Source organism: Siphateles boraxobius, unplaced genomic scaffold (genome assembly GCF_051911475.1).
Source record: "Siphateles boraxobius isolate OS27281-9 unplaced genomic scaffold, OSU_SipBor_1 41, whole genome shotgun sequence".
Lineage (NCBI taxonomy): Eukaryota > Metazoa > Chordata > Actinopteri > Cypriniformes > Leuciscidae > Siphateles > Siphateles boraxobius.
The window spans coordinates 948,297-971,968 of record NW_027509042.1 but is presented as its reverse complement, the minus strand read 5'-3'; the positions used below and the strand labels follow the sequence as shown (position 1 = coordinate 971,968).

Sequence of the window (23,672 nt, the reverse complement as noted above, 5' to 3'; positions counted from 1 at the left end):
TTGCATTGTAAAGAACAATTGCATTGTATTCTGCAGTTTAAGCTCATTGCATTTACTGCAGGAGCCTAATAAACAAAAAAAGTCAAGGAAAAAAGCAATTACATTTAGCATTAAGAAAATAAACTGTTGAAGGACAATCACATTTGTGTTCTGTAGTTTAAGCTTGTTTCATTCATTGCACTCTTTTAAATGAGCTTTTATAGTGATTGTGAGTCTCAAACCGAATCCTGATCCTGCCACACTAACCGAAAGCGCAGCAGTCACAGGTGCGACACACTTTTGCACACACGCACGGACACACAGACAAATCGTGTGGTTTGCGAGCGCACCTGAGCCCCGCTCCGGGTCCTTCAGGCTGCCCTTGTTAATGCCTGACTGAAAAATCATGTGTACCCATCTTTTTTCCCTTCCATGTACACCTGTCTCCTCCCTAGGAGTCAGGAAGAGGGAACGTGGGAGAAACTGGAAGCCCAGCCATTTGGGTTTGAGCCACACCGTAGGATATACACAACCCGTCTGTTAGCAGAGATTATCAGCACACCTGTGGAGAACTACAGCTTAACTTGTGAAAGACGAGAGAGAGTTGCACTAGTAAAGCTAAACACATTTCTTTAAAATCTGAATGATTCTGATTACAGATCCATACATCACCAGACCACACTGACCAGTCCGACAATATTTGGCAATTTTGAGATTATCAATAAAGCTTGTTGTAATATTATAATTATCAAATTCAATTTAAACATTTGTTTTGTAAATATTGTGTAAAATAACCATTCATATTTTAAATTGCAAAAAAAAAAAAATGTTGAAATGACAGTTCAACTTCGAAAATGTACTACGTGTGGTAAAATCTACAATAACTGGTTTTGTTGAAATGAAATAAATTCTTTAAGATTACTGATGGTATCTGAATTTAACCAACCTGAAAAAACGAGGTTTAACTGTCAGTAGATATAACTTGATTTCTCCAGCAAGGTAAAATTACTGAATATGTTTTTCTTTTATATGATGAAAGTCCTTTCCCACCTTGATGTAAATACACTAAAAAATGTATTCATTACCCTTCCTGAATTTAACTGAAGATTTTTTTTTTTACAAACAATTTAATTGAGTTCATTCAAAATAATTTTTTTTAGTTGGGTCAACACAATTTAGTTGGTTTAGGTCAAGTTATTTTACTCTAGTATGTTTAACTTACTTAACATTAAATTAGTCAAATGTTGCGCCAACCTATTTTTTTTTTTTAATTACTAAGGCTTAATTTTCACATCAAGGTGGAAAAGGACTGTTTTTGGGGTATAATCAGTAAATAGCAACTGTGTGTATCATTAAATTTTACTGAATAAATGTTTTTTTGCATTAATTGGCATTAAACTGGCTGCCCTGCATAAATGCAAATACATTACTGTTTTATTTATGTGTTTATGCATATTAGGCATTCATGCATAATTATGCATAACTAAAAAAAATGTACAAAAATGAAGGCTTATAAAAAAATGAACTGTTGATACTAAAGAGTGTTTTTTGCAGTCTCAGGTGTGGAGACCTTGGTTATTAGTCACTGAATTGAAAACATCCTTGCCTTCACCTGAGTCCAGCACACACACACACACACACACACACACACACACACACCGCAGTGAACACACAGCTGCGGTGCGATCCGTGTGGAAGAGAACACAGGTCTGTTAGCTCTGAGATATATTCGTGCGGATCAATATTGATCTGCTAACAGCACATGAGCAGCTTCTTCTGACTGCCACCTGTTCTCATACTCATAAAGCTCAAATAAAGAGGAAAAAATCATTAAAGCTATTAAATGTCACTGTCAATAGCTGGTCATCTGACACATCTCACGCTGTCCTGAAACCTCTAATAGACTGTGATAAACTGCTTTAAACTGAGAGGAACAAACAACTGCATGCTGATATATTTAATCATAGGTTTACCATGTACTCGTATGAAAATAGATTGAGACATTAAAGTCACAAACACAAAGACCATAATGGAAATCAATTTAAATATGGTCTTCTTAATTTATTTTACTATTATTATATCAAATTATGATGTATATTTACCAATCAAAAATTATAAACATTTACTGTTCAGCCCTCTGGCATACTTGATTCTGATTGGACATATCTATCTATCTATCTATCTATCTATCTTTCTATCTATCTATCCATCTATCCATCCATCCATCCATCCATCCATAATGAAACAATAACTTTTTAATGCAACTCAAGAACCTTCAGAAATGGTCCTTTATAAGCTTTCTGACATGAAGATGTATATGAATATATAAGTGATTTCTCCTAAACATCTCATGAAAAAACATTGGGCTGATTTGGTTGTGAATACATGTGCCGACTCTGAGAATATAACCAAACCCATCTGAGGAATGGTTTACTCCCCCAAAACGTTAAACATTGAGGCACACAGAGTTGATTTAAAAGCCCGGCCTGTCTTTGTTTAAAGTGATATATGAATTTCCATTAAAAGGGCTTCAATGCTGCCAAACCAAGTGTTTAGAAATCATTTAAAGAGATCAGGACAATAGAGCAGAGAAACGCACCGCCTCCAGCCACACATCAGCAAAACAAACCCACACAGGGCGAGAGACACAGAGACACTGAGAGAGAGAGAGAGAGAGACGGACACAAAAGGGTTAACCTATCAGATCATTATGTGTGTGAGAGAAAGAGAGAAAGAAAGAAAATAAAGAGCTGGGACGGATGTTTCTGTTCCCCTTCCCCCTCCGTCTCCTTCTGTTCTTCCACCATATGGAGATGATGATGGGGGGGGGGGGGGGGGGGGGACCGACAGATGGAGTCTCAACAGTCAATATATCTATATATCAACAGTGATTATATATATCTCAATATCAACACTCACTATATCTATTTATCAACAGTCACTATATCTATATATCAACAGTCACTATATCTATAAATCAACACTCACTATATCTATAAATCAACCTTGATCATATATATCTCAATATCAACAGTCACTATATCTATAAATCAACAGTGATCATATATATCTCCATATCAACAGTCACTATATCTATATATCAACAGTCACTATATCTATAAATCAACCTTGATCATATATATCTACATATCAACAGTCACTATATCTATATATCAACACTCACTATATCTATAAATCAACCTTGATCATATATATCTCAATATCAACAGTCACTATATCTATAAATCAACAGTGATCGAATATATATCTCCATATCAACAGTCACTATATCTATATACCAACAGTCACTATATCTATAAATCAACAGTGATCATATATATCTCCATATCAACAGTCACTATATCTATATATCAACAGTCACTATATCTATATATCAACAGTGATCATACATATCTCCATATCAACAGTCACTATATCTATATATCAACAGTCACTATATCTCCATATCAACAGTGATCATATATATCTCCATATCAACACTCACTATACCTATATATCAACAGTCACTATATTATCTATATATCAACAGTCACTATATCTATATCAACAGTTATCATATATATCTCCATATCAACAGTGATCATATATATCTTCATATCAACAGTCACTATATCTATATATCAACAGTGATTATATATGTGTATATATATATATATATATATATATCCATATCAACAGTCACTATATCTATATATCAACAGTCACTATATCTATAGGTCATCAGTCACTATATCAGACCCATGTAATCTCACAAGCGTCTCATCTGGATCAATCAATCAATCAATCCATCCATCCATCCATCCATCTATCTATCCATCTATCTATCTATCTAGGTTATGAATACATGTGCTGAGTGACATTGAGGCACAAAGAGTTGTCACTATGAAGTGACACCAATGACCGATAATAATTGGTCATGATTATGCATGTTACATGATTTTTTGCTGGAAAAAAAGCCTGTCTTTTTTGTTCTTAAGAAAATATTTTTTTAGAAATGTACTAACGAACTTCTTGGAATTTATCTTAAATTAAAATTCCTTGAATCCAGACACTGTTCTGATGGGCTGCGAACAGCAAAAATATTACTAAATGCAAATAATAAAATTGCCTCAGATACCGGCACTCAAATCTCAATATAAACTCAAATGATCTGTGTTCATTTTAAAGCTATGTATTCTTACACTGACATTCATTTAAAGAATCGGAGAAACATCTGAAACATAACCGAAAAAGTCTCCTGATCTCTGAAAGAGCAACATCTGAGCAATAAAAAGTTCCTGTGGGGAGAAAAGAGGAAAATAGGAGTTTGACAGGAGGAACAGGAGGCGGAGGGAGAGTTAAAGAAAGGAAAGGCAAAACAAAAGCTGCACCTGGTGCCTATCAGTCCACACACACACACACACACACACACATCTGCTGCTCTCTCGCAGCATGCAACAGGTTGAAGCCGTCGTGTGTATCCTGACAACAGAGCACACGACACGTCACTGTCCGCATGTTCAACCCTCTCAGCTTCTCGATTAAAACACCGAGCTCATTAACGTCACTCACTTTATCTGACTTTACAGTCTGAGCCTCCGTTCACTGACCTGACAAACAGATGCAGACGATTCACATCTTCAAGTGCTTTAATCGCTACCTGATTTATTGGTGCTTTTAGATCTGTAGAGGTTATATGAACAGCATGAGCTTACGGTCAAAGCGATTGATTAGCATTTGAAGAGATGTTTGTATTGTACAGGCACATCTCAGATAGGTATTTAAACTTAGTAGCCTTCAAATAATTTGATCTACATTAAAGTTTGGGGTCGGTAAGATTTTTTATTTTTTTGAAAGAAGTCTCTTCTGCTCACCATGGCTGCATTTATTTTTATCAAAAATACAGTAAAAATTTAGAAATATTATTACAATATAAAATAGCTGTTTTCTATGTGAATATACTGTAAAATGTAATTTATTCCTGTGATCAAAGCTGAATTTTCAGCATCATTACTCCAGTCTTCAGTGTCACATGATCCTTCAGAAATCACTACAATATGATGATTTGTTGCTCAAGAAACATTTATGATTATTATCAGTGTTGGATATGTATGGTAAACACAAAACATCATCAAAGTAGTGATTTTTGAACTTTGCTTGAGTTGTTTCCATATCACACTGACAAAACCAGTATCATGTTACATAAAACACACAAAAAAATACCATGGTATTTTTCAAGGTACCTTGTGAAAATACTAAAATACTATAGTACATGAATTTCAGTACCATGGTAAATGTTACCTTCTGACACTATAATGTTCTGTAAAGATCTTGATTCAAGGTTATTTTGCACAAAATCATTTCCTTAATCAATATTTTGGTCTTGTTTTACAATTTAAAAAAAATCTAAACATCCTTAAAACAAAATGCATTAACTTGCTTCACATATGAAGACGTTTTCAGAGAATATAAATATATAAAATACATGTATTCTATGCTTGTTTTAACTCACTGTAAACTGTTGTGGATGTATTTTCATGTCAGACTGCATTTATAAGGATTTCACACATTCACACACACATTTGCATGATTAAGTGAAGGAAACAGTTATTGACATATTGATGAAAACAGTAATGTCCACTAATAGAAAACTGCTTGTGCAAAAGCTTTTGGCATCCGGTGTGTGTGTGTGTGTGTGTGTGTGTGTGTGTGTGTGTGTGTGTGTGTGTGTGTGTGTGTGTGTGTGTGTGTGTGTGTGTGTGTGTGTGTGTGTGTGTCAGGACTAAAGTCACTGTCCTTTGGCTCATCGGAAGCATCTGCTCATTGAATTGCTGCCCTTCTGACCTCAGTGGGACTAATTGATTGGCCCGGGTAATCAATCACTCAACGGCTGCTCTGATTGGCTCATTCCACTTGATTTTAGAAACACAGAGATCAAGTCGATAAGAGTCTGTTGAAATGTTAATGTCGTTGTTTCTCAGGTCTGATATAACCAGAGTCTCCAGACACAACTATCCCTGCACCAGCTGTATCACGTCTCAAGCCTGAAGTCCAGATGTACAACATGCTGTCCACTATCGGGACTAAATATGAACAGTATATGTGCCACTTATGGAGATTGATACATGAATTCTGTAGCATTTAAATACCATGGTAAATCAAACAATACCACGGTGTATATCTGATAGATGTCAGTGTTGTTATTGTTAACTAAAACTTATTTTTTTAATTGAAAAATGGCTGAAATAAAATAAAATATGCAAATTAGATGCAAAAGTTAAAGTTGAAGACATATTTAATAAAAATGATAAAAGCGCATACCAAAATGACTTAAACTATAATTAAAAATATTAAAATAAAAGCAAATTTTAAATATTAATTGATACTATAATAGCATAAATCATACTAAAATTACTTAAGAAAAGTTTGACACAAAATACTACCAAAATTGTACTGTGCTTTTTACTATTAATTTACCATGATGGTATGATGTAAATTCCTTGATGCATGAATATGCTAATCATTTAGTACCATAGTAAATATAAAAAGTACCATTCTTTTGATAGCATCGCTCTCACGTCTAACAACAAGTGTTGGGTCGAGCTCCGTTAGATCTTCTCTAATTATGCGGCCCTTAAAGACAAAACGTCTGAAGCTAGACTCCTCCAGGGCCCCTGAGGGCCTCCAGAAAGTGCTGTTCGAGGTCATCGAGCACAAGCCACCCAGAGCTACATCTTCACTAGGGCTACGAGACACTGTTGTGATGTCCCACAGACCCTCGGACCACACAGGAGGTCAAAGGTTTTAACGGCAAGCGGGACAATGGTGTGATTGAGCGCCGGCCGCACACACACCTCCATCAGACGCAACAGTAAAACGGTTGTTTTAAGGCTAATCGCTCGGATCCGTCGCTGCCTTGATGACAAGACGACAGTTAGCGTTGCTTTAGCAGAGCTAATGTGGAACTTCCTGCCTTCAGCGTTACTCAACAGCTGCTCTATAGATGTGTGTGCGTGTGTGTGTGTGTGTGTGTGTGTGTGTGTGTGTGTGTGTATACAACAGTACATCTTGGTATATTTTTGTAGGTGAACATGATATACACACTAGGGTTATTACTGTAAACTAAAAGTTATTATCATTTACTAAAACCCTAAAATTATGTTTATTACTTGAAATAACTGATTTTTTTAATATTTTGTTTTATATTTAAAAAAATTCAGCTATAGTTGCAATTGCAATATTTATTATTTTAGTTTAGTTTAAGTTCTAAAATAACTAAAAGTAAATAAACTAAAACTTAAAATTAGACACTAATAAAAACGCACACAACAAAATGACTAAAAATAAATAGAAATCAACTTATAAAATCGAACTCAAAATATCAATGATTCTGAAATAAAAGAATATATATACTACTGTTCAAATGTTTGATACTTAAAGTAGAAATTGATAATTTTATTCCTAAAGGATAGATTAAATTGATTAAATGTGAATTTAAGAATGATTATAATGATTTCTGAAGGATCATGTGACACTGAAGACTGGAGTAATGATGCTGAAAATTCAGCTTTGATAACAGGAATAAATATCATTTTAGAATATATTTACATAGAAAATGGCTATTCTAAATTATAATAATATTTCACAATTTCTACTTTATTTTTCATCACATAAATACAGCAGTGAAGATTAGAAGAGACTTCTTTAAAAAATATATATTACACAAGCTTACCAAGCTCAAACTTCTGAACGGTAGTAGTAGGCCTACATAAAAACACAGAAGTATTAATATGAACTGATACCATCACTCTACTAAGGTACAGTAAATATCTCAAGCAAAGTATTGAAGTAAAACACTAGAAATAGTGCTAAAATGTGCTTTCAGCACTAGTTGGATTCCAGTCCAAAGTTCTGAGTTTGTACAGACAGCAAGTCTACAGGAAAAAAATAAAATAAAACACACACACACACACACACACACACTGTGCTGTCAGTATGACGGTGTGCAGTCGTCCTCAGGCTGTAGATTGTGTTAAAGTGACACACAGCAGACCTGCAGAAACACACAACGCTCAGAGACGAACATCAGTCCTGAGATATATCTCAAATATCTCAAAACCTAAATCACAATGTGATCGAATCTAGAGTTTCAAAAGAGATTAAAACTGGGCTCAGATTTGCCAAAGTCTACAATGAAACGCAAGAGATCTCAAACATGATTTATAGCTCTATGACCAAATCCTGAGGGATTTGCATCGAGTCTCCTGAGCAACATCAACCTTTTAATTAACAGTTTGATTGATCGATCTGTCCCTCTGATCATCCGTGCACAAAACTAATAATGCACTCTCTTTCAAGCTAAACGAGAGTTAAAGCAATGAACTCAAACTCTCTCCTCTGCATCTCAGCACACCTGAAGCTTCTGCCACGTGGAACCGGGACACAAACCATCACTGCATTCACCATGAAGGGTTTTTATAGAGATTACAGTCGCAAAGAGCAGTTCTAGATGATGAAATATTTTACAGTGGAGCAGAAACACTTTCCATGATGTTATTCATTTCCATGACTGACCTCTTTAAAGCACCAAAATCACTATTTCAAAATTCCCTGATATATATATATATATATATATATATATATATATATATATATATATATATATATTTATATATATATATGTTACATGATGAATATGGTGTGTATATATGAATAAAAAAACATAACAAATCTATGAAGTAAATTTGCATTCATATAATCGTAATTTTAAACATATAGTATTATAATAATAATACGACATATATACTAATAATATAACACATTAATGTAGTATTTAAGATGCACTAAACAGATGGACTATGACAGCAGTGCATGTGTGTATTTTTAAACCATTACCAAATGTTATGATACCACGGTATTGAATGATTACCATACTCATGTCAGTCAGATGATTAAATCAAAAAGTACTAACTCTTACTGTGAAGAAAGAACTGTTAAAGTACCATAGTAAAGTGATAGTATATTTGATTTTAAACATGTATGTTATGTACAATGATGCTTCTTCGTACTTCTTATAATAAATCATATTATTATAAGGCATATTTTCAACGGTTTGTAACACCAAGTTCTCCATAGACCCTTAAATCCACACATAAAAGTACCATAGTAATACCATGCTGAAGATATCCTTTAAATACAAGCACAAGCACCTGATCTCTGCAGCTCTGGAATAGAGTAACACACACAGATGAAGCTCACCTCCTCTCTATGATAGTCCTCTCCTGCTCGTGTCTTATTCCAAACAATGTAAATCACTCTGGTTGCTCTTTCATATGTGAGGCATGTGTCTCGAACTCTCTCACATATGTGAACGCTGCAGTCGAGTCCTTCCCACCGCCAGCGAGGCACAGATGGACTCCAGATGGGTTATGGGATTTACAGAGTCTCTCTCTCTCTGTGCTGTCTGCAATGCTGATGATGTCACTGCCAAAGTCCCGCCCACTGTGTGGCTCCTGGCCAATCAACCGCTGCCCTATTCAATACATTAAACTAGAGGAGACTCATTAACATAACTAACTGCTCTGGCACTCAAAGGCTAAACAAAGTGCATGCCAGTTAAAGGGAGGGAGATGTTACCATCACACCTCACACTGTGTGTGTCGTTACTATAGCCTGAATTATGCAACATCTTGCTCTGTTCACATGCAAAAACTGCTATTATTGCTCAAAGATTGCTCAAAGATTGCTCATGAGATCTAACTGATGTCACATGTTTCTTGTAAGATTGCTCGAGAGAAATCAATTGTTGATGGACACTAAGAGCACAGAACTAGAAATACTTATAATGTCTGTATTAGACGTGTGTGTGTGTGTGTGTGTGTGTGTGTGTTTTATGTTTGCAATTGTATAATATACCGATAATATGTTTATTTATTCGTTTGCTTGTTTGATGGGAAAGGCATTTTAAACTTTCTAAACGGATGGTTATTAATAAATCCTTCATGTGCATGATGTCAGATCATTTTCTTTTCACCTGGGGCGAGGAACGCGAAGTTTAATAAATTCTGACATGTAATTAGAAACATTATCTACAATATGGTGTCATGTGGCATATGCTCTCTATCTCTTCCTCCATCTCCTTCTGGACAAATAAACACAACTCTGACTAGCGGCCAATCTCTCCTCCTGTCCAAAAAAGAAAAGTAAAAAATGCATGACCTCGCAATCCTTCAGGAACATGATACGAGCAGGAATAACAAGACTTCATCATGTTTAGTGAAAGGGTGATACATCAGCAAGCCCGATTACTCGGTCAATACTGGAGATTATCACCTGATAAAGAAATCATCTTTCAGCTTGGTTTTTTGGTGAATTTTGAGATTTTTTAAAGTAAATATAATGTAACAAAAAAGATATATATGATAGTAGTACATACAATATATTTATTATTTAATATATATATTACATTATTAAAATTTTCAGAGAAAAAAAATCCTGTTCAGAATTAACTCAACACTAGCCCATCGTAAGCTGTTTATCATAAATATTGCATGCATAGAGAGAGTAAAAATCAAAGCAGTGATGTAAAACCTGTTGCTTGTGGACAAACAGTGATCTGTGCTCTTTAGGGAGTGTGTATGGGCTGCTACTTGAGATGATGAGTGTTAACACCAGCTCCCTTCATTTGCATGTAAATGCACATCTATAAAGCTTGGCTTAAACAAAAAAAAAGACTTTCTGCTCAGAAATGCATCTGAAAGGAGTGTGTGGCCATTACACCACATATGGAGACGCCACAGAAGGCCTGTTTCCAATGAACAACACTGTGTGTGCTGGGAATGACAGAAGACTAGCTCTGTTGCCTACCTAGAGAGCATTTTAAGGCAACAAACAACACAAAAGCTCACACTGCCTTCTGAAATCCCATATTTTAGCCAAATTCCAAAGCAGAATTCCTTCAAGTATACTTCAAGATGAAGACAATACCAAAATGCACTGTGAGTGTGTCCAAAAACATCTAAGATAGCAGACAAAGCAAGAGAATAACGCTAATCTTGACTATTTTACCTAAATAATTCTATTTTCACTTGCAGTTCACTTGCAGTGAAATTTTCTGTGCTTATAAGGAGTATTATGTTAACATATGAAAATAAATGTCAATATCTTTGATTCCAAAACTGCATCGATTTTTGTTTTGTTTCCAATGGTTCTTTATGGCATCGAAGTTTCCATGAAGAACCATTAACATCCATGGAATCTTTCCAGTGCCTTTATAATGTAAAAATCTTTTTTGGATTATAAAACATTCTTTACACTAAGGTTCTTTTAAAAAACTGTTCACCGAAAGGTTCTTGTTGGAACCAAAAATTTCAAATCCCCCCTTTTGGAACCTTTATCGAGAGCACATGTAAAGTGCACGAGTCATATTGTTTCATTTTGGGTGAAAATGTTCTTTTAAACACATTATAAAGAGCACAGGAGCCTGTTTCTATCCAAATCGTTACAATCCTTCAATTCCATCTGCAAGACGTTTCCTCCATCTGTGGACGTAACGCAGCAGGGCGACAGATGTGAACACACACGTCCTGAACTCACACCCACACACACACACACAGACACACACTGAGCGGACTGCTGTTCCAAATCCACATCCAATCTCCTCCACACCAAAATCTCTTTCCAAGCACTTCTCTGCGTCCGTCAGTCTCTCTCTCTCTCTCTGTTTGTAGTGGCATTCCTGCTCGGCTCTCGGCTCCAGTGTGTCTGGCCGCGCTGCACGCCTGGGAGCCATTAGTTTAAGTAAAGCCTGACACACACACACACACACGACTCCTCTTACAAGACATACAGACAGAGTGTGTTTGTATGTAAGTGAGGAGATGTGTGTGAAAGAGTTTTGTGTGTGTGTTTACTTATAGTTTGGGGACCAAATTGTCCCCAGAAGTGAGTTAAAGTGATTTGGGGTCATCTGGTAATGTACTCAATTGAAAAACATCAGAGAGCAGGGAGTTATTTTCTCTTTGTCTTTTGTTGTTAGATTCACATTAATGACAGGTTTATTAGGCTGCTGTCACTTTAAGACCGAATGCACGGATCCAATATACTGATACACATGTGTTTTCTTTCTCAGCTGTTTACATTGACCATTGAAGCCTAATTAGGTGGCAAAAAGAACTCAGTTCAATACTCACGTGCTCTGTAGCGCAAATATTGCAAAATGAGTTCTCTTTCATGGCATATAGCGCTTTAAGAATTTGAAATCACTAGTTTTAAACAGCAATGCATAAAAATGCATGCAAATGATAAAACTATTTTAAAAAAATTTGCCGTGCAGTATTTAATAAGTAGTATGCTTGTTTTTCATTTCATCTGAAACAGTGTTCAACCCCTCCCCCAAAGCGTTCAGCTCGTATACGGTCACACTATACTGGCTTAGTGTTGCTAAGTTAGAAGTTAGTGTCTCCCCAACACTGCGTCTGTCCGAGTGTGTGTGCACGAGTCTGCACTTACAATTTATGAGAGGTGGGTCACACTCCCTCTTGGCAACACTACCCTTAAGTTTCCACTTTGGGAGCCAAAAAGAGAGACAACACACACACACTTTACTGTCAGAGAGATATAATGACCATCAAATGACCAGTATATACACAGCAACCCTGATCCATTCTTAATCTTAAACATGATGTAACCGTCATATTTGTTCATGCATGCAAATAATTAATGGTATTATGTTTGTCCCTCAGAACTAGTACAATACAAGCTGTTTGATTCCAAAATGAATAATTTGCAGAATACACACTATATACTGCCTAGAGCACAGTAAAAAATACTATTCTTTCTACTTCAAATTTCCAGGTTTAATTCAAAGTGTTAATTGCCATTTCTTTGTAATCATTTGTGAAATTTACCTAGCAATTTCTAGCAATTTGCATCACCAATGCTTTTTCAGTGTATATAAAAAAATGCATTTGAAACAAATGTTTAAATAACAGCATTTTGAGGCACTGTCATGTGACCTCAAAATGCTGCATTAATTCAGATATTGGAAATAAAAATGGTTATTTTGCATTTTCTGCATTTCATATTTAACACATTAATCTTTTATTATTTCGCTAAAAATGAACATTAACCTTGCGAACTGAAGGTTTCTCTGAGAATCTCTTTTAAAGGGATGGAGAGGAATTCACTGCCTTGTTTTACAAGAGAAGAACTGATGTGAAGTAGATCAGAGAAACACACACCGCTCCATACCGAAGAGGTCAAGTCCCAAACCAGGTCTGCAACAACCTCCGGACTATATTTAAGACTTCTATACGATCACTTTATTCAGTTAGTCAACACAAATAACTGACATACAGCCGCCCTAGAACAACACTTGAATGTCATTGCATTGAATACAAAATATCCAAGCAAAACATTTGTTTATTAGACTTAAATTATCAAATAATGAACGTGTGAGCATAAAATAAACACTTCTAGGTTAAATCCATTCAAATGCATGAGAAACCTTTATGCCTTCACTAGTTATTTTTAATTTAGTTTTCTAATGCAATGACATTCACACATTTGTGGTGTGATTTACACGTCTGAACGCTTTCTGAGGCCGTAATGAAAGAAGGACGTAGGCAGTGACCTTGAGCCTGATTTGGAGGTGTATGTATCAGATATAAGTTGCGCTATTGAAATAAAATGCATCTGTAATCTCATCCGAGTGGGATGAAAGCCTGGAAGAGATAACACAGCTGTAATGGGGAGACACAAAGAGCTGTGTGTTGGGCTATTATGTGTGGGATCCATGCCGATTGAAATCTAAGACAAGATGAGGGAAAGAGACTCGATGAAAGAGACTGTGTTCAGATTAGAATAGTAGCATACCGCTAACTACTGCTTAAAAAATGCATAAAAATAATATGTGAAACTGTATTTAGCCAAAGCAGTCAGCACGTCAAGTATGCTTGGAATAACGTGGTAGTAGTAACTGATCACATTTATCTGGATTACATAATCAGATTCCAAAAATAATATTACATTTCAGATTACTGACTGTTGCATTACGTTTTTACAATTGCATATTCACACAATGCCAGTAAATTATTCATAATTTATTCTCCCCAATTCTTCTTTTTACTTGCATACATACACACAAACATGCATGTGCATGTATATAAACACACAGAAATATTGCATTTGCAAATACATATAATGCATGCATCATAAATAGTATGAGCAGCAGAAAAACAGCTTAAAACAAGAAAAAAGTCTATATCTCTGGTTCTCCTCCAGCACACCTGTGTTTATTCTGAATTCTCAGTCCATTTTTGGCCTCAAGGCATGAGAGCAGCTGTGTTATTGGCACAAACACACACACACACACACACCTGTGTTTGCAGGTGGTTCAGATGTATAGAGAACCCCTGGAGAGAAAGAGACAGAAAGAGAGACGGAGAGACAGAAAGAGAGCACCCATGGGGCTTTTACAATGTAAACCATTGACTTAATTATAGTTGTGCAGATAAGAAGGGAAAGGGGATCTCGAGAGAGTGTGTGAGTGTGTGTGTGTGTGTGTGTGTGTGTGTGTGTGTGTGTGTTGTGTGTGTGTGTGTGTGTGTGTGTGTGTGTGTGTGTGTGTGTGTGTGTGTGTGTGTGTGTGTGTGTGTGAGAGCATGCCTTCCCTAAGGTTGGATTGCAGGATCTGTTCTGGCTTGTCAAGACCACCGTTTCCCACAATCCCTTTGGCGTGTTTACTAGTGCTGGAATGCCTGAATCATTTTGGTGAATCGGTTGTTCAAAACAGTTTGTTTTAATGAACCAGTTCAAAAAATGATTCATCAGTTACTTTACATCATCACATTTTCAAAACCTAATGACCTAACATAATTTACACTGCCTATCTGTTAAGCTTTTAACAGATGTTAACTTATGAGGTTTCATTTAAGGTAGTATGCTGCCTATGTAGGTAACGATTCAGCTCACTAGGTTTTGAACAGAGCCAATGTTCTCAGACAGAATCAATCCTCTTCACGAATGAATTGTTCAGTATTTCATGAACTACTTCACTGAAAAGAACCGACTCACATGACTGATTCGTTCACTCACGTTCACATGCTGGAAATCTCACTAATATTCACAGGAGTATTTCTTGAGTATTTCATATCATTACAGCACTCTGCACTCACAAAAACAGACAAAAATAAAGCGTCTCATTCACTCTCACGTTCATTCAGAAGCACTGCTGCCAACTCTACAGGAGAAATATAATGGATCATTGAAATGTGACAGACATCCTGTTTAATGCGACCGTATGGCCTGAAGCATGGGAAACAGTTACACAGTATACACACTCACACACACACACACACACACACACACACACACACACACACACACACACACACACACACACACACACACACACACCAGGTCTCAATGTCAACGCTCTGGTCAGTTCTCACAGTCTGGACTGAAGGCAATTTTTATCCCCTTTTTTATGTAGTCCGTGGGCCACTGACAGCCACAAAACAGCTGGATTTCCCATCAGACACAGAGAGAGAGAGAGAGAGAGAGAGAGAGAGAGAGAGAGAGAGAGAGAGAGAGAGAGAGAGAGAGAGAGAGAGAGAGAAGAAAAACATGTATAGTGTAATGTAAACTGCTAGATTTATTTTTCATTTTTAAATTGTATGTATGGGGGAATCTCACAAAAACTTGTCAAGAATATTTCAAAGATACATTAAAAATTTATAAAAAATAAAAAATAATAATAATTTCACACCAAAATCTTATGGAAAACTAATTTTGCATAAATAAAAAAAATCTCATTCTCATTAATGTGATGCAAAATAAAAAAAGCTCCATTATTTAAATTGTAAAGTACACTATTATAAGTATACCTAATGGTACTATTTGTTTTATGAAAGTAAATAACAATATAGATTTTTTTTTATATCTAGGCAAGAGAAATATACACTCACCTAAAGGATTATTAGGAACACCTGTTCAATTTCTCATTAATGCAATTATCTAATCAACCAATCACATGGCAGTTGCTTCAATGCATTTAGGGGTGTGGTCCTGGTCAAGACAATCTCCTGAACTCCAAACTGAATGTCAGAATGGGAAAGAAAGGTGATTTAAGCAATTTTGAGCGTGGCATGGTTGTTGGTGCCAGACGGGCCGGTCTGAGTATTTCACAATCTGCTCAGTTACTGGGATTTCACGCACAACCATTTCTAGGGTTTACAAAGAATGGTGTGAAAAGGGAAACACATCCAGTATGCGGCAGTCCTGTGGGCGAAAATGCTTTGTTGATGCTAGAGGTCAGAGGACGATGGGCCGACTGATTCAAGCTGATAGAAGAGCAACTTTGACTGAAATAACCACTCGTTACAAACCGAGGTATGCAGCAAAGCATTTGTGAAGCCACAACACGCACAACCTTGAGGCGGATGGGCTACAACAGCAGAAGACCCCACCGGGTACCAATCATCTCCACTACAAATAGGAAAAAGAGGCTACAATTTGCAAGAGCTCACCAAAATTGGACAGTTGAAGACTGGAAAAATGTTGCCTGGTCTGATGAGTCTCGATTTCTGTTGCGACATTCAGATGATAGAGTCAGAATTTGGCGTAAACAGAATGAGAACATGGATCCATCATGCCTTGTTACCACTGTGCAGGCTGGTGGTGGTGGTGTAATGGTGTGGGGGATGTTTTCTTGGCACACTTTAGGCCCCTTAGTGCCAATTGGGTATCGTTTAAATGCCACGGCCTACCTGAGCATTGTTTCTGACCATGTCCATCCCTTTATGGCCACCATGTACCCATCCTCTGATGGCTACTTCCAGCAGGATAATGCACCATGTCACAAAGCTCGAATCATTTCAAATTGGTTTCTTGAACATGACAATGAGCTCACTGTACTAAAATGGCCCCCACAGTCACCAGATCTCAACCCAATAGAGCATCTTTGGGATGTGATGGAACGGGAGCTTCGTGCCCTGGATGTGCATCCCACAAATCTCCATCAACTGCAAGATGCTATCCTGTCAATATGGGCCAACATTTCTAAAGAATGCTTTCAGCACCTTGTTGAATCAATGCCACGTAGAATTAAGGTAGTTCTGAAGGCGAAAGGGGGTCAAACACAGTATTAGTATGGTGTTCCTAATAATCCTTTACGTGAGTGTATATCATTGTCATTAAAACAATGTTACAATGCAAAAAAAGATCTTAATGGTCTTTAAAATATAAAAAATATAATTTCTTGTTTATTTTTTAGGTAAAATAGCACCTGGATATTTGATCAAGAGATTCAACTGTGCATCAGCGTCTCTAATGGTTTTGGTTTAATGTAAAGCTTCTTGAATCTGAACCTGAGATTTCAGAAAGTTCCAGAAAATATTCCTAAACTCCACAGAAATGTGGGTGAAGGAGGTGGAGGGGTCGTTCTCAAGCAGTGTGTGTGTGTGTGTGTGTGTGTGTGTGGTGGGGGTCTTAAAAAGCTTTAATGGCATGATAAGCCCCTTTCACAAGCTCTTAAACGCTCCTCCCTGATAGACTCCTCAATGACTGCCGTCTTTGTCCCTCTTTAAACTCCCACCGGTGCAGAAAGAAGCAGAAAGTTCAGAGCATGATCAGCCGTCCCAAAATAATCCCACACTCACGTGCAGGACGAGAAACACTCCAAACTCTTATTGCTTTGTTTTCGCAACAGGCGGATCAGCCGATAACAGATAACCATCAGCCCCTGCAGACGATTGCAGAACAATTCAGAAGACTACAAAACGCATCGATGCTCAAGGAATCTGAGAAAAGGGATTTAAAAGGATAGTTCACCGGAAAATATATGTTTGTTCTGTTATCATTTACACACCATCGGTTTCTTTCATGGAACACAAAAGAACATTCGTTTCATTTAACAAACAAAACACAAAAAAATCAATCGGTGATGAAGAACCAAAAAATTCCTTATGACTAGCATGCAATATTCCAAGTCTTTAGAAGTCACACGATATTTTGTGTGAATAATCTGAAATTTAAGTTTAAAAGTTGTTAAAAACAAATCTTGCATGCACACTGAAGTCAATGGGTTTTTAATTAAATCTCTGAAATAATTTCTGTGTGTGAACACCGAAGATATTTTCGTGTTTTATTCTTCAAAACATACATCAGAATCTTGATGTTTTTAAGCTTTTGTTTATCTTGAAAAAGGCATTTGCTAACATGTGTCTGTACCACTACAGAGGTTGTCGGACATTAAACTTTATCACACCGAACAGTTCACAGCCTCGTATTTATATTCCAGATCTTGCAAACTGTCCTAACTCAAACATTCAGGGAAAATGTTTTTAAATAAAGATTAAAAGCATTATCAAAGCTTAATGGTGTCATGCGACTGTGTCAAGCCTAATTCTGACGATTATATTTAGGCTTCAAAATTCATAGAAGTTATATTCATTTTTAAAGATTAAAGGGTTAGTTCACCCTAAAATTAAAAAAAAGTCATTATTTACTTACACTTAAAAAAATCCTAAATTCAGTCTGTTCATCATATAAAGCGATTGAGTCTCTTCAGAACATTTTGAATAAACTGCTCAAATCATATGGATTAGTATTACAATCTCTTTACTAACTTTTCAAAGCTTCAAAGTAGCCTAGTAGTTGCTTGGACAGTCAATGGAGGGGCCGAAATCTCTCAGATTTCATTAAAAATATCTTCATTTGTTTTTCGGAGATGAACGTCTTAGGTTTGGAAGACATGAGGGAGAGTAAATGGAAAAATCCTATTGTTTTTCCCCAAGATTGAACAAGGCAAGGGTGATTCAAACTTTAAAAAAAACATAATCAATTCAGTTCTCTATTGGGTCTCACGTGTCTCGTAAACAATCGTAATGCGACACAACGGAATATGATTGAGTCTGGGCAAGATTTTTTGGAGCAGGACTTCAGAGCAAGTTAATAATGACTAAATGATGAGACTTTTCATTTTTAGGCTAAATGAAGTGTATCAAAACAAAGACAGTTGTCAACACATGAGGTTAATATTCGTGATGAATAAGGAAATCTGAAATGGACTTTTCTAAACGGGGTCAGGGGCCCGACTCCAGGCGGTCCGGTCCTGGAATAATCCGTGTCTCCAGCAAAAACTTGACATTCTGGGCAACAGTCGCTCGCTGGTGGTGAGAGAACTATTCGCTGTGGAGCCTCGACATCTGGATTCAATCTTCCACAGCCTGTCCTCGCAGCGGTGGGCGACGAGAAACATCTGGTGGAGCTGATGTCAATTACTGCGTTGTGTTTCCCTTCTGAGATAATCCATCCAACACACACAAGCGCGGACACGCCCCCCCCCCCAAAAACAGCCTGCTAAATGGCTAAACACAAGAACGGCGTCCACATACACACACTAAGAGTCAAATTTAACACTGTTTTAACACTGTTTTATGAATCTATGGATCATTGCAGCCACATAAAGTCGATGTTAGGTCTGTCTGATATAGCATTTGCAACTGTATCCACTGAGCATCCATTTTATTATGGCCGGGACTCAAAGGGTTTTGGTTAATTGCTAATAGGACGCAGCTCTCGCCAGTTTTAAGAGGAGAACAGTGAAGCCAAAGCGGGACTAGATTGCCTCGTTTAAACGCTAACAGCTGCTAAAAACCCAAGTGGAGACCCATGCCTGATTCCCCACTCTTCTTACTCTCTCTTTCTGACGTGCACAAACTCTCCCACGCGACCGGACCGGAGCGCCGTGTTGCCAGCGCTGGAGACCCCGACAGCAAGAGCCAAGAGCAATTAAAGTGCTAATTCAAACCTGAAGGGCCCTTTTGTCCTGTGTTTCCTTTCTTCAAGTCAGAGGATCGGAATCTAACCAACCCCAACACACACACACACACTAACTCACACACTCACTAACATTTACACACTCACTCACACACTCACACACACACACACACACAAACTTCCCGTATTTTAAGAGCTCCAGCCAAAGCTGAAGGGGAAAATTACACCAAAGTTCTAAAGCTTTTATGTTTCCAAATGGATTATGCACCAAAAACTCACGAGAGGCTCATTAAAGAGGGATGGACACAGGCATTCGAGTCGCCAGGATTCTCGACAAAACTGTAAATTTGATGTTTTAGAAATGGTCCATTGTATAACCATGTTTTTTAAACCATGTGTTTTTTAAAGAACACTTACAAAAAGTACCATGGCACTACCATGGTTTGGTTTGTTGGCCATGTACCATAATATTAGCTAGTTTTCTTGACATTTACCATGGTATTTTGGGATATACATTGGAATAGCATGCTATATGAGTTTCAGTACCATAGTATATTTCAACAATTAATAATTAAAAAATACTATCTAAATGGTACTAAAATATTACTGACCACAGTAATAATACAATGGTAATACTATGGTACTTTAATATATACCATGGTACTGAAATGTATGTGACATGGTATTTACATACAAATACAATGGCGCGTGTTTTTTGTAAACAAACTGGACACAGGCAATCACCAACATCCAACCAATCATCAACTACAGCCCATCACGCCCTCAAGTGGTCAACATGATCATCACATGATCTTCAACATCACCAGCTATTAGATGCATTAGTTATTCAGGGCAAAGAAACAAACCCCAGGGATAAAACAATGGCCTGCGTTATTCTCAAACACGATTGACCCCGACAGCGCTGCTGTGGCACCATGACATTTCATTGTAAACACACACACACACACACACACACACAGTGCTCCTGTAGATCAGTCCACTGAGCTGCACTAAAGTCCAGATGGTGTGAAACTTTGCTGAAGGGATTAACGCCAAATCCTCCAGTGAGACACAAGAGAGGGTCCGTCTCCGACCCTCAAAACAGATTAGAGCTGGTTTACCATGCTTTACAGACAGCTTGCCCTTACCAAACACAACCCATTGGATTAGCATGAAAATATACCACAGTACTTTATTTTTGCTTCATTACAGCACTTCAAATAATACCATAATATACCCATCATTTTAGTGTCCAAACAAACAATCATGGGAGAAGAATGTCCACACACACAAAAAAAACATGGTAACACCACCCTTACAAAAAACTAGGGTGATGATAGCAAGGTACTTCATATACCATGGTATATGGTACTCCAAGAATACTATGGTAATACCATGGTGCTTACAGAAAAGTACCATGTTTTTTCATAAGCATACCATAGAAATCTATGGCAATGCTGTGGTATTTTAAGTACCTTTACCTTATAACTTGCACATTATTTATTAATAATAATGTATTAATAAAAAATATATTTTTTAAATAAAAATTATAAAGAAATTAAAAGCATAAGATTATTTTGCCATTTACTGTAAATATATGAATATGGCAATCAATGATGGCCTAACATACTGTGGTATTACTCTCTGACATCATCATAAACATCGTACAAAATATTGGCAAATGGATAAAAAGAGCACAATTTAATGAAAGCTTCATGAACTGACGTTCCATTTGAATGTATAATGTTAAATGTATTATGACGTACCATTTACTTCGTTTAATATTCACACAGAACGCGTTCTGACGTTCCAACAAATGGAACGCAGAAGAACGCGGGAGTTTCGAACGCTCGTGACCCAGAGGCGCTGTTCGTATGACGCATGCCCAGACTGACTGACTTGAAAATAACACACGTTTGAGAGAACGATACATTACAGTCAAAACAATAGCGACTGTAATAATTGTATACCACAGATGGAAAATTCGCCGTACACAAATAAATATGTGTTAATCTCCCTGTTCTGTTGATATTTTTCTGTTGACATGGCGCAATACGCCTTACTGTAGGACAATTGCACAAAATGCTACAAAGAAACACACACAATCACTAGTGTACTTACACTGAAACGCGCCCGGAATCCCGACCATCCTGAGCTCTTCTTGCGCGCTGACAGACTCTAGCCGAGGTGTGTGTGTGTTGAGTGCTATAGTAGTCCAGTCTCCTTCACTATAGTTCCACGGACGCAGTGTTTGTGTGTGTGTCTGATGGGGGTCTGAACACACTGATTGCATCTCTGGCATGTTTATTACTGGAGGAGGAGCTACAGTCTACAGAGACTCTACTATGAATCTGATCAGTGGTGATACCATGATACAGTGATGGTACCAGATGTTACTTTGATGTATATTATGGTAGACTGATTGCCATATACCATAATACATGATTACATGATGCCATTGCATCACTTTGGTATTATTCCCAGAAAACATGGTAAAACCATGGGACATGTCCTCAAATGTCCTACACATACATACAAACAAATACAATGATAATATGGTTCCTCTGGTTTATATTGCTCATGTACCATTATGTGAATTTCAGGACCATGGCATATATTAAACATATTAAAGTACACTTTTTATTATACTAAACTGAGGTTATAAAAGAATAAATATTCCATACAGGCTCTCAATCAATATGAGCTCACTTAACATCATGTGTTATTTTAGTATTATTTATATACTTTATGTAGCCTACAGTATTTATTCATATTTTAAATCAGCTTTTATTTTTATCTTTTCAATTTTATTATATTTTAATTTCTTTAAATATTTCTATTTAGCTTTAGCTTTATTTCAGATTCAGTAATTTTAGTACTTCAACATAAACTTAATTAAAATAATATTTTTTTTTGTTTATTAGCCTATTTATAAATCTAAGTTTTTCTGTCCAATATGTATATTTTATTTTATTTTAGCTTTAATTCAAATAACAAAAACAATTTTAAATAGTTTTAGTTGAAAATATCAACACTGATGTATATTATATTTTAGAAAATAAATTGATGGAATGCTATACATATATATATGTATAAATAAATTGATGGAATGTTATACATTATATATATATATATATATATAGCATTCCATCAATTTATTTATATATATATATATATATATATATATATATATATATATATATAATGTTATATAGGGTTCCTGATGTGTACATTTATATATATTGTATACAGGTGCTGGTCATATAATTAGAATATCATCAAAAAGTTGATTTATTTCAGTAATTCCATTCAAAAAGTGAAATTTGGATATTATATTCATTCATTACACACAGACTGATGTATTTCAAATGTTTATTTCATTTAATTGTGATGATTAAAACTGACAACTAATGAAAATCCCAAATTCAGTATCTCCGAAAATTTTAATATTACTTAAGACCAATACAAAAAAAAAGATTTTTAGAAATGTTGGCCAACTGAACAGCATGAACATGAAAAGTTTGAGCATGTACAGCCCTCAATACTTAGTTGGGGCTCCTTTTGCCTGAATTACTGCAGCAATGCGGCGTGGCATGGAGTTGATCAGTCTGTGGCACTGCTCAGATGTTATGAGAGCCCAGGTTGCTCTGATAGTGGCCTTCAGCTCTTCTGCATTGTTGGGTCTGGCGTATCGCATCTTCCTCTACACAATACCCCATAGATTTTCTATAGGGTTAAGGTCAGGCGTGTTTGCTGGCCAATTAAGAACAGGGATACCATGGTCCTTAAACCAGGTACTGGTAGCTTTGGCACTGTGTGCAGGTGCCAAGTCCTGTTGGAAAATGAAATCTGCATCTCCATAAAGTTGGTCAGCAGCAGGAAGCATGAAGTGCTCTTAAACTTCCTGGTAG

At 36.6% G+C, this 23,672-nt stretch overlaps 1 protein-coding gene across 7 annotated transcripts in view; it reads right to left on the bottom strand.

Moving 5' to 3' along the window:
* The window catches only part of cbfa2t2 (CBFA2/RUNX1 partner transcriptional co-repressor 2), a 40,450-nt gene extending 18,372 nt beyond the window's left edge, over nt 1–22,078 (bottom strand). For 2 of the 7 annotated variants that reach the window (XM_077197664.1, XM_077197666.1), the window contains exon 1: nt 9,238–9,434. Coding sequence is in view for 2 of the 7 variants with exons in the window: in XM_077197662.1 (XP_077053777.1) it covers nt 21,883–22,063 (181 nt within the window). In the remaining 5 variants the exon portion in view is untranslated. Of the gene's footprint in view, nt 1–6,531; nt 6,941–9,188; nt 9,435–21,882 lie in introns of those variants that run through there. The other 5 variants (XM_077197662.1, XM_077197663.1, XM_077197668.1 and 2 more) reach the window with 5 other exon arrangements.
* Nucleotides 22,079–23,672: the final 1,594 nt, after the last annotated feature.